Consider the following 16,117-nt stretch of genomic DNA (forward strand, 5'->3'; position numbering starts at 1 on the left):
GTTCAAATCAATTTTTTAATATTTTTATACTTTTAATATATTATAAATTATAAATATGGATATAGATTATAGATACACATATAAATTACAAATAGATATAAATATAGATTATAGCAGCTGTAAGAAGCTGAGGGCATGAAGTGTCCTGTATTTGCAGACCTGGTCTCCATTCTCCTGTTTGAGCTTGGTTTTTGAAAAATATAAACATTTTGTATTCACACATAGAGGTGTGCGAAAATATTACTCGGCGGCCACTACACCCACCCGACCTTTCCTCATGTTCCTCTCTCCGCCGTTCATGGCGCCGATCTGAAGCCGTCGCCACCGTGATCCTTCGTAGCACCACCGTCTCCGATTTCAACGCAAATCTCGGTAATTTCTCTCTCCTTTTCTCAATTTCTCTTTCGTATACGTATTTTTGTATGTACGTATGTATGTATGTGTTTTTACTCTGTATTTGTATCGTGTATGCTTCTATTTAGCTCAAGTTTGAGCTTTCACTACCTCTAGCTTCAGAATTTGTTAAAAGTTACGCTCTTAGTCAATTGAGCGTTGCCTTTTTTCTTAAATAGAATGACAATTTTACTATAATAACTTCAATGTTTTGAGAAGTTCCTTGTAAATGACTATAGTTAATACAAGGGTAAATTAGGAACCAAGTGATAAGTTTATATCTTGGTTTTCTACACTGGACAAGTAAAAGTGGATTTTTTTTTTAGTATGAGTAAAGCATCTAGTAGCCTCGTGAACTATGACCAAATTTGCTACGACACACTCCAACTTCACAGGTCCTATTATCCCTGAACTAAATTTTAGTGACTTTTTGTCATCCTTTTTAGTTAACGTGACACCTTTTGTCAACCTTTAGGAGGCAGTATTTCTTTTCCAGACTGTATAACCCCTGCTCAAATAATATATTGACGTGTTAACCCAGGTATTGAACTCTCTCTCTTGTAATATTTAGGCTGCCGTATCCTCTTGAAATAGCTGTGACACTATATTGAGGTTGTTTTTTGTTCAGTTTCTCTATCTTGCTGTTGCACCATCTGCCTCTTTTACTTATTGCTGCAGCTTGACAGTGCTAAGCAATCTGACTGCCCTTTTCATTACATTTTTCATGAATGTTCAGCCTCGGACGCAGCTTCAACTCACTCTACCCTCCCAGACCCCACTGTGGGATTACACTAGGTATATTGTTGTTGTTGTTGTTGTTTGTTTGCACGAATGTTCAGAAAACATACACATATATTTATGTCTGAATTGAGTGTTGATTTTTCTGACCTCCTCTTTTCTCTAGACATAGACGAAGACACACCTAGTGTTTCATGGTCTGAGAAGTGAGATTCCCACTATATGCTTAACTATTCTTTCTCTTCTCCAATTTCAGCTCGTAAGTGTTAAATAAGTTCCTCGATGATGGATCCTGAGGCTTCAGCAAATGAAAGCTATGTTACTGTGCCTCGTGGTGGTCCTATTTACATTTCCGATATGGTTGGTCCACTCACTAAGGTTGCTGAATTTGAGGTCAGCATCTTCCGTGAACTTGAGGTATGAAGCTCTTTTACGTTTGGATTTTAATGGCACTCATTATTTGAAGCTTTTATGCTTTTTATGGATTCCATGATCACATGAACACATACTTGTATCAGAAATTTGTATGCCGAACTCCCCTGGATCCCGTATAAACAAAAGTAAAATATGATAGGTAGAAGATAAGAAGGCCATTTTGGATTTCATCATTGCTGCAACTTTGATTTTGGTCAGTATCTTAAGGATCTTAATTTTGTTATGCAGCGCCTCAAGGCAGAGTTGTCCTCTGATTCACTGGAAATGTTTGATGATGAGATATCGTAAGTGTTTCATCTTCTCTGCTCCTCTTTGATACTAGGAAAGCAGAGAAAACCGATGTGTACCCTATGTACCTTCCACTTACTTTCTCTTGCATATCTTTTATTAATTTCAGATTGTGGTTATTTCATTTGTTTGAGATGCAACACTGCCAGTCTTTTTGGTTTAGTATGTGATGGATATGGGAGCGACAATCGAAACAGGATTTCCTGGAAAGTTTTGAGGGGCTTCTCTAGCTTTTGTTGAGAACAGCTATCTGTTTGTGTGCCTTTGGGTTTCGTTGCATGGACGGATTCTTTTCCCTTTTCAGAGTTTGGATTTTAGAGCATTCTGCTCCAAGTTTGTTATTCAGTCAGAGGAGATGACATAAAATAACTGTGTCATTTTTTTTTTTTTGGAGGCTGATAATTAATTTCATTTTTCTTTTTCTTCAATTTAGTGGGCTTACTTTAACGAAATCGATTATGTTTTCAATTGCATATCTACTCCCTGCTATGCAATTGGACAGTAGTGCTTGTCCAAAAAAACTAAAAAAACAGTAGTACTTAATAGTTATGATATTGACTCTTCAAGTTTCACTTTGGTAGGGGAACTTATGTATGGATTACTTCTTTAGTTCGAACGGTCTATTCTGGTTGAACCGACTCTGGTTGTTGATTCTGGCAGGATTGAAGATCTTAAAATTATCTGTGAGGAGGATTTGGTGGCTCAGGCCTTTGAAGAAGCATTTAAGGTAACACCTTTTACTTATAAGAAGCAGTCATAACAGTTAGTTTACAAATTCTCATTAATCAGGAAAAAGGGTTAGTTTACAATTTTTCACTTAGAAAAGGAAATAAAAGGGATCTCTATGTTAATGACAGGATGAGGAGCTGAAGAAAGACTCTTCACGAACTTTGGCAGAGCACCTCAGTACAGGGTTAGTGAAATGAATATTCTAGACCAAGACTCATTTTACTGTTTTTGGTGGTCTCTGTTCTTCCATTCATGTTAGTAAATATCCACAATTTTATGATGTATGTCCAATTACAATTATGTACCTCTCTATACATTATTAGCTTGTAAGTTGGAATCAGTGGTTACCTTCTCTTTTGTTCTAGGGAGCTGTGCATGTGAAGATCTATGTACCTTCAGATGACTATTTATTGATTGAGAAAAAAAAATCAAGGAATGCAAGAAAGGGAGTAGCAATATGTGTAGGGATTGGATTGCCTTTGCGAAGTAGTATTTACTATTTAACGACCATGGTGGTTTTTAAAAATTATTCTTGCATGTGTATATATCTATAGATAAGTGTCTGGGAAGAATTATTCTTTCAGGTTTTGACATTCTCTGTGTTAAGAGTCATTGGCATGTTTTTTTTTTTTTAACAAAACAGTCATATTTTCAAGTTTCTTCTGATGTCAAAATTATAGTTACCAACTGATGTCGCCCAAAGCTACGCCTCTAAACAAGGCTAAAGCGGTCAAAGCAAAATATAGTAACCCAACTCAGTTTGGGGTTGAATCCCAAGGGAATACGTGGAATTATATCTCTCGTTTGCTGGAATCAATAGGCTGTACTGAAAGCAAATGGGGGGTTTGTAGTTTTAAACAGTCAACAGTAACAGAACTCAGCTTTGGTTGTAGTCAATCGGAAACAAACACTAGGACTGTGTTTCCCCTGGCTTCTCAACTCCGTAGGTTTATCGTGCTTTGTTGAATCAACCTGATATCTTGCATGCAGAATCTGATAAGTTATGTACCATCAACTGTCTTGTGCACTCATTGACAGATTCCACTCTTTACCTTTTGGGTCTCAGGATGTCGCATTACTAACCCTTATCCTAGATCTCAGCTAGCTATTACCTTTTGAGTCTCAAGTTATTAGATGAAAGATAATCGTCTTAAGTAGATGATGCTGATTAGCCTTGATCGACAATTAATCTTCAAATTATTGTTGTGATTATCTTTTCCTAATCTGTACTCCTCTTGTGAAGTAAGTAGTGATATACTAGGCAGAATCCTAACGTTTGCAACCAATAAGAAATCTATTAAACTGAAGATAATCACAATTCATGCAAGAATATCGGTTCCGAACAACTTAGCACTTCCCCTACTTCGTCAGTCCGCCAGGGTTCCAACAACCCTAGCTAAAGAATTAGCCGTTCATTGTTGTGAAACGATCAATAGAATTCATGATTGAAAGCATTCAAACAATATCACAAAAATCAACGAACAAAACCCAAAGTCTTCAATTGAATAATCAACCAAAATCAAGAACAAAGAAATTCCAAGATTAAAATCGGATCTCAGAATCAAATATATGTTTGTAAGTATCAATAGTGCGTAGACTAACTAAAAAAGGTCAAAAGGGTATTTATAGAATACAAGGAAATCCTAGGAAACCATTCCCGAACAAAACAGGAAAACTGAGGTTGGTGGCCAATTACTGGGCCACCTACGGGCCGTAGTTGGCACCTACGGACTGTAGGTGGTCCCACGTAGGTGCCCCTCCTCCAAAAGCTCCTGAAAACTCTCTATATTTTGCTTCTCCTCTGACACCTACGGACCGTAGGTGGCACATACGGGCCGTAGGTGCCCTCCGTAAGTGGCAAGGTCTTCTTTTCTCATCTTCTGATCCTCTGGACTTCAACTTTCTGACACCTACTCTGGCACCTACGCCCCGTTAGGTAGCACATACGGGCCGTAGGTGCCCACTTCAGTGGTCCAAAACTTCTACTTTCACTCCTTTTACCGAAATAGTTCCAAAACCTGATTTCCTGCAAAACCTAACTCAAAACACATCATATCTAACAAAAGACCTAAGTAACTTGCATATTTTCATCGTTTTAAGTGTCGAAAGTGCTATGAAACCATAACATATCACCAACACCACTTAAACTTGATAAAACCATATCTCATTGTTCATTCTATTTGTTTATGTGCTTGTTTGCAGTTTTGCATGTGTTCTGCACTCATTTGCGTCTCTCTATTTTTTCATCCCCTTTCTTACTAAAAGCGGAACAGATAATGGGAAATTGGATGCTAAACTTGCTTCATTGGAAAGGTTAGAGAGAGAAGTGGACTCTTGTACTGTCCATGATCCCTCAAAACATGTCAACAACAAAGGTTCAAATAAACGCAAGTCCAACAAAAGGAAACGCTCAAAACACGTCCCTGCTGGGGCCATCAACAAAAAAGGTTCAAATAAAAGAAAGTCCAACATGAAGAAACAGAGGAAGAAGAATGATGTTGATGTATGCTAGTTACCTTATTCTGTTAAACATATCTGTTCTAGCACTCTATTTTCTGTTTTTATTGAAGTCTTTCTTTGGTTCTTACTGATTTGAGTTCTGTCTCCTCACCTCTTAATTGAAGTATATGTCCTATCTTATCATGGATGAGAGTTCTGTACTGTTATGTTATCATTAACTGGGACTATTAGATCATTTGGATGAGTAATCTAGCAGTTTGTTTTATATTGTTGATCTAGGTTAAGATGTATTAAGAGTAAATGAAACGATCTGGCTTATTTTCACCCTTTTAATCCCTTGAGAATTTACTCTGGATATTAGACTCATAAGCATTTATCATATAGGTAGCAAAGAAGTGGAACTCCGACAACTGAAAGGTGAATTCTCTATAGCACATACATTAGATGTGATGAAGCATGAACTAAAGCTCCTCCAGCCAATCACTGAAAAAACCCTCCAAAACTCACATAAATCTATTTATATTGTCCTATTAGTCCTAGTAGCGTATACAACATAAACAAATTGAAAATGAGAGATCTCCCAAGTCTAGCAATACATTTTTAAAACAGGAGAAAGTAATATTTGGTCAGGATACATTGACCCCCAGGGAAAAAAAATTGAGCAGGAGAAAAGAAAATGACGAACATAATTTGCCTTGTAAACGCTGCCAGTTATTTGGTCAGACTGTACATACATTGGTTGCTTCTCCTTGCAGTTTTGATTTAAGCGTGTTTGCTTGTTTGTTTTTTTAAATGGTAAGTTGATGTTCTTGCATTGTGTAGGAAAACTATATGCCGAAGGTGGAAGAACTTGCAAAAATTCAAGAAAAACAAGAGGAAGAGAAAGCAGCAGCACGATTGCACTCTTTCAAGTACAGATCATCATTTCTAGTTGATATGTTCTTTTCATGCCAAACCAACCTGTTATATCCATTGTTTATATTTGCATATTTTGCGTTCTTAATCTTAGCTATTGTTTTTATATTGATTCAGTGGTAGTTGCAGCAGCAGTCACTCTGCTCCAATATCCTCCAGTAGGAGTGGTAGGATGATATCTCTCAAGTCAGTAAGTTTGGGAACAAAGGTAATGCTTCTAAGACCCTTCATTCTTGTTTACTGTATTTCCTGGTTTTGGCGGAGTCTAGAATTTAAAAGGTTTGAGCAAGGCTTTAGTTTAAGGGTTGTTTCGGCTGTTAAAAAAAAAAAAGACTCATCCAGTCTTTTGCTTGTATTTGAAGGAGAGGTTTCTGATCACCGATATAAATGGACAGTTTTCATCCCCCACCCACACACACATGAAAAAAAAAAAAAAATCTCATTGCAAATTTCATTAGTTCCGAAATGCCATGATAAAACTATGTGACCATCAAACTCTCCTCCCCCCTATGACGGCAAAAGTCTGGTTTGCCGTGGCACTGGCAGATCAACATTTTGTCCATCTCTACGTGAAAAATCCCGTTTCTGAGAGCGTCTTTGGTGTGTTTTCATTTTTCTTGGTTATGGGGTGGGGACGAGGTAGGGGGTTTGACGAAAATTATAATTCTTATTAATTTTATCGGTAATTTGTAGTTTATACGATTTCAAAGAATATTGCTTTTTCTGATCACTAAAAAAGTTAACTGTTTTTGACATCCATTTAGTGGATTGGTATGTCAGATATACTTTTAACTACTACTAACAACAGCTAAATACCCAATTAAATCCTACAAGTGAGGTCTGGGGAGGGTAAAGTGTACGCAGACCACCACTACCTCTACCGCGGGGAGGTAGAGAGGCTGTTTCCGGAAGACCCTCGGCTCAAGTGTAACAAATCCAAGTACAAAGAAGAGGAAAACAGTAAAGAAAATATGACCACTAACAAGGGAACAATATAAAATCTACCAGAAAAACAATAATCAACTACAAAATAATGCGATAATCAAATTACGATAAATAACAACAATGATAGATATCTACAGATAAAACCTAAGCTAACATACTATGGTGTACCCCAACACTCCTACTCAACTAACCTTCTACTCTAATACGCGTCCTCCAATCTCCCTATCTAATGTCTTGTCCTCGGTTACCTTGAATATGCGCTATGTCCTGTCTAATCACTTTACTCCAATACTTCTTCGGCCTACCTTTGCCTCTCTTCATACCCACAGTATCCAACCTCTTGTACCTTCTCACTGGGGCGTCTGAACCTCGCCTCATCACATGCCCAAACTATCTCAATCTCACTTCCCTCGTCTTATTCACCACGGAGGTCACTCCCACCTTATGTCGAATATCCTCATTCCTAATTCTATCACACCTAGTATGTCCGCACATCCATCTCAACGTCCTCATCTCAGCGACATGCATATTTTGAACATGAGAGTTTTTGACTGACCAACACTCCGTCCCATATAGCAACATCGGTCTAACAACCACTCTATAAAACTTACCTTTATGTTTTGTTGGTACCTTTTTATCACACAAGAGTCCGGAGGCAAGCTCCTCTTCATCCACAACCGTCTATGACCCCACTACCCTGAAATATACTTTTAACTACTAACCATTAAAATTAAGGAAATACCCAATTTTATTTGATTAATTAGTTAGATAAGAATAAACTGACCACATTCGTTAGAAGATGCAAGGAGCACACATTGAAAATAAAATAGGAGAAAGTCGTTTGAGATGGTGAGGTACAATCCTGCATTGATCTACATATGCACCGGTCTATTAAGTGTAAAATTGTGGTGAGTGAAGGTGTTAAAAGGGAATGAGGTAGACCTAAAATCACATACAAGGGAGTTCTGTTGAATGACCTCTAATTCCTTGGAATCACTATAGACTTGGCTAATGATAGGCACACTGGGAAAAAAAATATCCATATAGGTGATATCTGGCTGAAGTAATTTCATCTTAGTCAATACATTGCACTCACATGCATTGTTAATCTGTAGTATATTCTGTGATCATGACCTTTCATGTGTCGCTTCTAATAGCAGGCTAAAGTAAATTCATTGCAGTTTAAATCTGAATTTGATGTACATAGCACTTTTATAGTTTTATCCCTGATTTTTCTGCTATCTTAGTTTTAAACAGATGATGGTTTGTTGATTTTGCTCTTGTTTTTTTTATGGCAGGTGAGAGCAGTAAATACTCATGAACATATTGCAGTGCAGTTTCCAGAAGCTATCCTCTGTGTTGAGATCTATCATTACAAAAAGTCATGGATAAAAGTATGAACATGCTCTTTATGCTATCTTTGAAGAACTGATGAAGTGAAGTTTTGTACTACTGCATTTGTCTATTTTTGTTAGCCGCCTCCTCTTTCATTTTATTCTTTACAGCAGTCATATTAATTCCCGGTAACTGTATGTTTGAGACCTTATCTGGATGATGAAATAGAAGACTATTTTGCTAGGTTATAGCTTATTCAAGTTGCATTTTGCATGTTTTAACTATTCCGACCTGCTGCCGTAGTATGGAAACAATATAGATGAGTGTTAACCTTGTTGACGATGATCAAAGATCTTCCTGTTGTCTATGTTGCTTGGACTCGGAAAAACTGTCAACGGGTGCGTGTCGGATTTGCTAAAAGTGGTGTATTTTTGAAGAATCCGACACGGGTAGAGTCCCCGCAACTTAGCCTGTTGTTACTTCTGTTTTAGTAATACACATGTAACTTTATATCTTGTCCTATTTTTACAACCGACTATGATGATATATATTTGTAGACTCAAGAATTTCTGGTCCTTGGGCTGCAATTTTTGACGGAATTGAGAGACAAGATTTATTGCATTACTGATGAGATAATGAAGAAGACGGGCAAAAGTGATCCTTCAGGCTTCTTCCTTGTGGAGGTAGTGATCTAGCAGAATTTTCTTTTTAATGATATATTATCAATTTTCTCATCACCAACCTAAATATTTTCCATAGGATGTTTTTTGCAATGATTTCAGGCATCCTTCTGCTAGTGACTATAGTAAGCCAATACTTGATTGGATTCAAGATTCTAGAAGTGAGGTGCTGGAAAAATGGGAATCTATCACCTCTGCTGAACTGCCACGAAAACAGAGGGCACTTTTAGGCAATAAAATTGGACCACAATTGCCCCATTTTAAGGCCACTGAAATGCAAAAAACTCGCTTTTGTGACATACGGTTTCGACTTGGTGCTGGATATCTTTATTGTCACCAGGTAATATTTCTTTTTCCATTTGCTTTATTTTCCTATTGCTCAAGGGAATTGTTCAATTTTAATTCAAACCAATGTTCATTATCAATACTTCACAACAGAAGCCTAAGATGAATACAATGAGTTTACACATGTAGTTCCAGTCATCCATCAAGTCTAGCCAACTATTAATCGAGAAAGGTATTTTCTATTTCAAGCCACTATGCCTCAATCCTATCTAGTGGTGTCGGCTATATGAATCCTCTATAGTTGTTCCTCTCTAGTCTCTTGGGAGCCATATCCTTCCAATGCTAGTAAATAATGTCTTTTAAGGCGAATGGTAGGTTATCTAAAAATTGAAATTCTTCGAATCTCATACTTATCTCTATTGGGACGTAATCTTAGATGTATCAACAATAGCTTCATTTGTAACTGGTTGGTTTCACTTATAATGATTGTTTGATTCTATCATGTTTTGTTCTTAGTTAAGTCTGCACTGATTCCCAGATGTTATAGATTTTGTGCAATTAATTTCTACATGATTAAGGTTCAACTTGTACCTTTCAGCACCTTTAATCACTATACACTAGATTCTCAAATAGACGCGAAATTTTAAGTGTAAACTCTAGTAGCAATAAAGTGGCTGGGAAGGCTGTCTGGTGTACAAGAGCTCCTACAAGAGTTTCTTTCTTATACGAATGGGGGTCAAGGCGATTTTGACTCAGGAAGACATTCAAAAAAGAGGAGCAGCTATGTTTTCTGTCTGAAGTTGCTGAGGAGTCAACAAGTCATTTATTCCAATTTCCTTCGTTGCGAAATGGTTAAAGAATGTGTTTTTGTCCCTCTATGGGAATAAAATAGGCAAGGGTGTATTATGTCACAATTAGTGGGATTGCATTAGTGATCAATGATACCAACAATATCTAGTGTAATCTCACAACCGGAGTCTGGAGAGGTGGTGTGTACGTCGTCCTGGTGTGTACGTCGTCCTTACCCCTACCTTGTGAAGGTAGAAAGGCTATTTCCAGTAGACCCTCGGCTAAGTAAAGCATTTCAAAGCAGGTATGAAGAGGGAATGTAGTAAGTGAAGAAGCCATGATGAAAATAATGAAGAAAAGAACAACAATAACAACAAATAATACGATAACTAAAACAAAGGAAATAACAAGTAATAATAAAAATTGAAGAATAAGATAATAAGAGGATAATAATAGTCAACTACCTACTAACCTTCTACCCCAATCCCGGACCTCCATATTCTAGGGTCATATAAGCTGCAGGTGTGTCATGTCTTGTTTAATCACCTATCTCCAATACTTCTTTTGGGCCTACCTGTACCTCCTCAGACCCTCCATGGTCAACCTCTCACACCTCCTCACTGGCTTGCTGGACATTTGTGCATCTCCTCTTCACATGCCCGAACTATCTCAGTCTCGCTTTCCGTATCTTGTCCACCACGACGTGGTTCTATTAGTGTGGTGCAATCTACTATTACAGTCCGTTATCATTATTTCAGGTTACCTATTTAATCAGTGAGATTTACCTATTTATTAAACTTGTTCATGTTTAGCACGTATGCTATATGTAGATGTTATTGACTGTCTTTTTGTTGCATGATATAAAGGGTGACTGCAAACATCAATTTGTAATAAGAGACATGCGATTTATACACCCCGAGGACGTACAGAACCGAGCTGCGTATCCGCTGATAACTTTTCAGCCAAAATTGAGGTTCCAGAAATGCTCTGTTTGCAAGATTTTTAAAGCAGTTAAGGTGACAGTGGACGATAGATGGGCAGCTGAAAATCCTTGCTACTTCTGTGAAATTTGCTATTACATGCTCCATTATGTAAACAGGTCTCTGCTTTATGATGATTTCTCTGTGTATGAATATCTGCAGTAAAATGTAACCAGAACAGCAGAGAAGTTATACAGTAATGTAATTCTTATAAGGGATGAAAAACAAATATCTTCTTAGTTGAAGTTCTGAAAATTTTCTGTGCATCTTGGTCATTTTTACTTGTTTGCTATCCTTATAATTGTGTTTTATTCTTGCATGCAATTAACAGTTAGGGTGTGTTTGGGGCCGAGGGTCTATCAAAAACCACCTTGTGAGGTAAGGTTTACATACATAGGATACAAGAAACACAAGGAAAACACGAAACACACACCAAAATCAGTCCTCAAGTTCAAGAAGCCGAGGATCTCTTTGGTGACCACTCTCGAATTCAACAATGAGAACAAGAATGAAGAGTTTACAAGGTGTTTCTCACACCAAACAGCAAACCAAACTAAAGATTAACAACACAAGATGAATACAAGATGAACAACAATTTCGGCCAACAAGAGCAAACACAAACCGAGAGTAGAGAACAAGAACAACACAAGAAGATTACAATAAAAGTAAAGGATAGATAGTGAAACAAAGATTATTACAAGATTAAGAACTAAGTGTATATCAACACTAACCCCTAATGCATATAATAATCTAAACCACACTCTTACGATAATCATCAAGGGAATCAACTCACCTCAAGATCCGCCATTTCCAAGTAAGGGTCAATATTGGCTTTTCCAAGCCCTAAACTACAATGACTATTCCAAAACTTAACTTAGAACTACACTAAGGTGGAACACTCTCAAAGAGAGAGAATAAGTCTTTCAATATTTCATCATCAATAATCTAATGAGAGGATCTAAAAAATTCTACTTATACTATATTACAAAAGAAGGCAAAAAGACTAGACTACCCCTTAATGACCAAGGGTGGCCTTGGTGTGTTGGAAGACAATATGAATTAGCCAAAATGCCCTTAAGATTAAGTAGCCAAAATGCCCTAAATAAAGGGAACAAAAAACGTGAACCCACAAAGGTGGTCCAAACCCGAGAATCCTTAAGTCTTTAAGGCTCCAAGCAATCTTCCACACTTGGGTTTGTTCAATGGTAGGCTCAAAACATCCCCTCCAAGTCTGATCCCGTGCCCTCCATGCGACCAAAGCGTGATTCTTTACATAGTGACTTTGAATGATGTCGTCGAAAGCTAAGGCGACCATTGTTCTTGTATCATCCTCCCTTTCTTGAAAAGGATTCGACCTCGAATCCGTACCTTGCAAAACTACAGAAAGGACAAACAAGCACAACATCCTCATGGCATGAGGGTTAGGGTTAGCACAATAATAAATGTCATCATGCCAAGGCGGCACATACTTGAAGTATAACCAAGGATCCTTTGAAGACAATATTAAAAACTCAATTAAAGATGTACAAATGATTTGGTTAGGGGAGTGACACTTTGCTTGTTATGTAGACCAAGCAACAAGTTGGGTGCACCAACATCATCATTTCCATACTTGGCACCGGGGTCAAACGAGAAGAGTGGTCATAGATACGGGTCTAGACAACACTCCTCTTTCCCGTGGTCTCCACCCAAACTAAACGACATACTCTCAACAATAGCATACATATCATCCAAAACAAATAGAGAGTAGAGAAAGGTATCACTTAAGTCGACTTCTACTAAGGCGCCCTCATGTGTGTACTCACTATTAGTTTCCCAATCATCACCACGAGTACTCTCAACAATAAAGTTGCACAAAGTAGAAGAGGAATCAGCTTCCAAGACTACACATTCCTTACCCTTAATAGTACTCTCATCTTCCAAGAAGAGATTTCCATCTTTAGGAGGAACGTTGTCACACCATAGTGGGTTAACATATAGGCTATAGCCTCCAAAGCAAGTTATACCATCATTTTCACCACTAGGCTCATTAGGAGTGTTTAAATCATCTTCAAACAAGACATTATATCTAAACAGAGCAAGAGCTATCTCACGGGAAGATTTAGAACAAATAAATTCTTTACTCTCTATAAGACAATTGTCAAGTTTTGAAGCGGCTTCAAGCACAAGATCATCCCAAGAAGGGCTCTCGAGTTCACTCCTCTCTTGTTGTCCAACATTTTCAAATACTTCACTCACTTGAATTCTATTAATCACATCACACATATACTCAAGTGGTGAGCAATTTTCACAAGAAGTTGATCAACACCGATTACACAAGACGATGTACTTCCGTTCAACATATAGGTTTCAACACTAGGTGGACATAAATTGATCTTACAAGAAGAGTCAATTTGGTCATCAATAGAATTAACTATTGTATCCACACTCATAACATGTACATCATCAACAAGAGACAAAGAATCATTTAACTTACAAGTAAGTAAGCTACTACTCACACTCAATGGGCTACTAGCCACACGAATATCATTCTCATGCACCAAAGTGTAAAAGTTAGCTATTTTACCTTGAATTTCTTGAGTAGATTCTTCTTTGCCGTGGTGTGAAGGTCCTCCACAAGCTTGGGCAGCAACTTCCTTTCGGCATTGTTCGCCTTCGCTTTCCATGTTGGTACCTACACAAATGTCCTTAGAAATAGAAGGACAACCAATGTTAGCACGATTTGGTGGTAATCCCATCACTTCGCTCCACACAACCTCTCATTTTTTCACTCTCGGATTACCACCTTGCACTCCCTTACTCCTCTCAATCTTTTGTCCCTCATAATAATTCGGATTGGAGTAGGCAGACACTTCTCTTTGCGGCTTGGGCAGTAATTAAGTTATGAAGCGATTCCCCCATTGATCTCTTACAACACTAGGCCAATTTTTCACGTTAGGAACTTGATGTCGTGCAAATCAATCGGCACCTAAGTATACATGACCATAAGGAAAGGGAAGAACATCGCACCACACCTCCTCATGGTATTCATATTGGGAAAAGACAAATTTTACCCTCTCGGTAACCTTGAACTCGTCCAATGAGTATGGAACAAGTAATGGATCTTGAAATAACCCCAAGTAGTTGACCATGGACGAAAGGATGTAGTTTTTATAGTACCTATCATTCAACACAATAAGGCAGCCCGGTATCCCGCAAATGGTCACCTTTCCGGAGTGTATACTCCTTCTCGAATAAATATTATAATGCACACCAGTACCCCTCGAATTTGGAGATGCACACCCTTTTTTTCTCATTGGACAACCTCCACTTGAACTAGTATAACCATTCACACTATATTGACCTTGATAAGAAGTACTACAAGGTGAAGAGTATGAATCTTCACACTCTTCACATGCACTCTCATCATAGCTCTTATAAGCTTTGCGAATGAAAGGGTTACACCTAACACCAAATCTAGGTTCGGAGTGAGAAGTGTAAGACTCCTCACACGCCCCAACGTCATCACAAGAACATTCACGAGGTCCTACATCATCTCCAAACTCACCATAAGCACTAGGAACTTCACTCACCTCATTTTCTCCCTCAAAACCGCAACTCCCAAATCTGCCCAAGTTTTGTTCATAGCTATTTTCATAGCCTCCGCAATCTCCCTCAACTTCGTAGCCATTAAACCCCTCACTACAATCATAGTCTCTGATGTTGTAGTCACAATAATTCCCGGCTATCGAAGACATATTCCCCTTATATCACCTTTGTACCTACATAATGAACAAACAAGATTAGTAGTAAAACCTTCTCACCAACACTCATATATAATCACATTTGTGATTCTCACAATTAGAGCAGCAAAAATTGAAAGTTACTTATACTCCGGTAGTGAATAGGATGTCAATTCTACTTGGCGGCTGGAATAGATTCTTGTTTGATCGACTCAAGACGTAAAAACAAGATTTACTTACGAACTTGAAACAAAGAAGTTACTACGATTTAAAAACGAGAAAAAGTACACAAATAACGAAGACACGAAAGGAACGGATTCAACAATCAATCTACAACTAAGTAGGTGCTTACTAGTTCTTAATTAATTCTAGAATCAAAACAGGAAACTAAGAAAATAATAAAGTGAAACTAATAATCTAAACTTTGAGCTTAATAAAGTTGTGTGAACAGTACAATGATGACGTGGCAGCCATGTTTTGATTGGGGTTTCTACAATTTTATTTTCCAAAGTTCAAGTCGACCCATTTTTAATTTGGATTGGTGGAATTTATTTTAAGGAGGAAAGAATAAGTCTCGAAACCTTTTTCAAGTTTCAAATTTCAAGACTTGACCTTTGTAATACTTTTCCTTAAAACATGGGCTCTTGTCTCATGGAAAGAGGTTGGAAGTGGTTGTAAAGTCTTGAGTGTGTAGGAAAATTCTTTGAGTCACAAGTACTACACCTTGAAACTTGGATCTATGTATTGAAAGACTCATACAATACACACTCTTTTTCTTCAACTTCTGAGATCAATAACCACTTTTTTTCAACAATATATGGAGATAGTGAAGAATACTAAGAACACAAACTTTGAGTCTTGAAGTTCTAAGGTTCAAGTTGGACCCTCCAAACAACAACAACACCTTTTCAAACTTAAAATCCACAACACAATCCCCACAATACGCGTTCAAAACTTGAACCAACAACAACAATAACAACAACAATCGTCCACACTTTGGATTCACAACAACAACATCAACTTTTAAAGCTCAAACTTAGATTTAGACTCCGTTAGTGTTAGGGATGAAGAAGCTAAATACTACCAACAACATAACACACAAAAAGGACTCTTAGATATAGGTTTACAAGACACAAATCTCGGCCAAGACACAACAAGACACAATTTTGGCCAAGACAACGAAAATGGACAGATTTGCTTCTTTTTGGAATTTTCAGTTTTAATATTTCTTTTTTTTTGAATTTTCAAGAAAGCAAGCCCAAGATTGATCTTGCGGGAAAAAAATCAAGCCATGCTTTGATACCAAATGATACAAGAAACACAAGGAAAACACGAAACACACACCAAAATCAGTCCTCAAGTTCAAGAAGCCGAGGATCTCTTTGGTGACCACTCACGAATTCAACAATGAGAACAAGAATGA

General features: G+C 37.7%; 1 protein-coding gene across 4 annotated transcripts; it reads left to right on the forward strand.

Annotated features, from left to right (window-relative positions):
* Window positions 1-110: 110 nt before the first annotated feature.
* On the forward strand, window positions 111-11,238 carry LOC107863507 (snRNA-activating protein complex subunit). Of its 4 annotated transcripts, XM_016709446.2 has the most exons (14): window positions 126-372; window positions 869-934; window positions 1,130-1,188; window positions 1,388-1,548; window positions 1,795-1,850; window positions 2,515-2,581; window positions 2,712-2,767; window positions 4,849-5,086; window positions 5,866-5,954; window positions 6,076-6,166; window positions 8,202-8,297; window positions 8,796-8,921; window positions 8,998-9,258; window positions 10,859-11,238. In XM_016709446.2, exons 4-14 carry the CDS (start codon window positions 1,414-1,416, stop codon window positions 11,135-11,137), a joined length of 1,494 nt encoding a protein of 497 aa, XP_016564932.2. In that variant the 5' UTR covers window positions 126-372; window positions 869-934; window positions 1,130-1,188; window positions 1,388-1,413; the 3' UTR covers window positions 11,138-11,238. The 4 variants fall into 4 exon arrangements, with proteins under 4 accessions (XP_016564941.2, XP_016564932.2, XP_047269547.1 ...); XM_016709455.2 differs by lacking the exon at window positions 869-934 and having other exon boundaries at window positions 111-372; XM_047413591.1 differs by lacking the exon at window positions 869-934 and having other exon boundaries at window positions 4,852-5,086.
* The last annotated feature ends 4,879 nt before the right edge of the window (window positions 11,239-16,117 follow it).

Source organism: Capsicum annuum, chromosome 1 (genome assembly GCF_002878395.1).
Source record: "Capsicum annuum cultivar UCD-10X-F1 chromosome 1, UCD10Xv1.1, whole genome shotgun sequence".
Lineage (NCBI taxonomy): Eukaryota > Viridiplantae > Streptophyta > Magnoliopsida > Solanales > Solanaceae > Capsicum > Capsicum annuum.

Bases quoted from the DNA above. Each gene is read 5' to 3' on its own strand.
- LOC107863507 (XM_016709455.2), top strand. From the start codon at position 1,414: ATGATGGATCCTGAGGCTTCAGCAAATGAAAGCTATGTTACTGTGCCT. The intron at 6,167-8,201 runs GTAATGCTTCTA...TTTTTATGGCAG, and splicing joins CAGTAAGTTTGGGAACAAAG to GTGAGAGCAGTAAATACTCA. The intron at 8,298-8,795 runs GTATGAACATGC...ATATATTTGTAG, and splicing joins ACAAAAAGTCATGGATAAAA to ACTCAAGAATTTCTGGTCCT.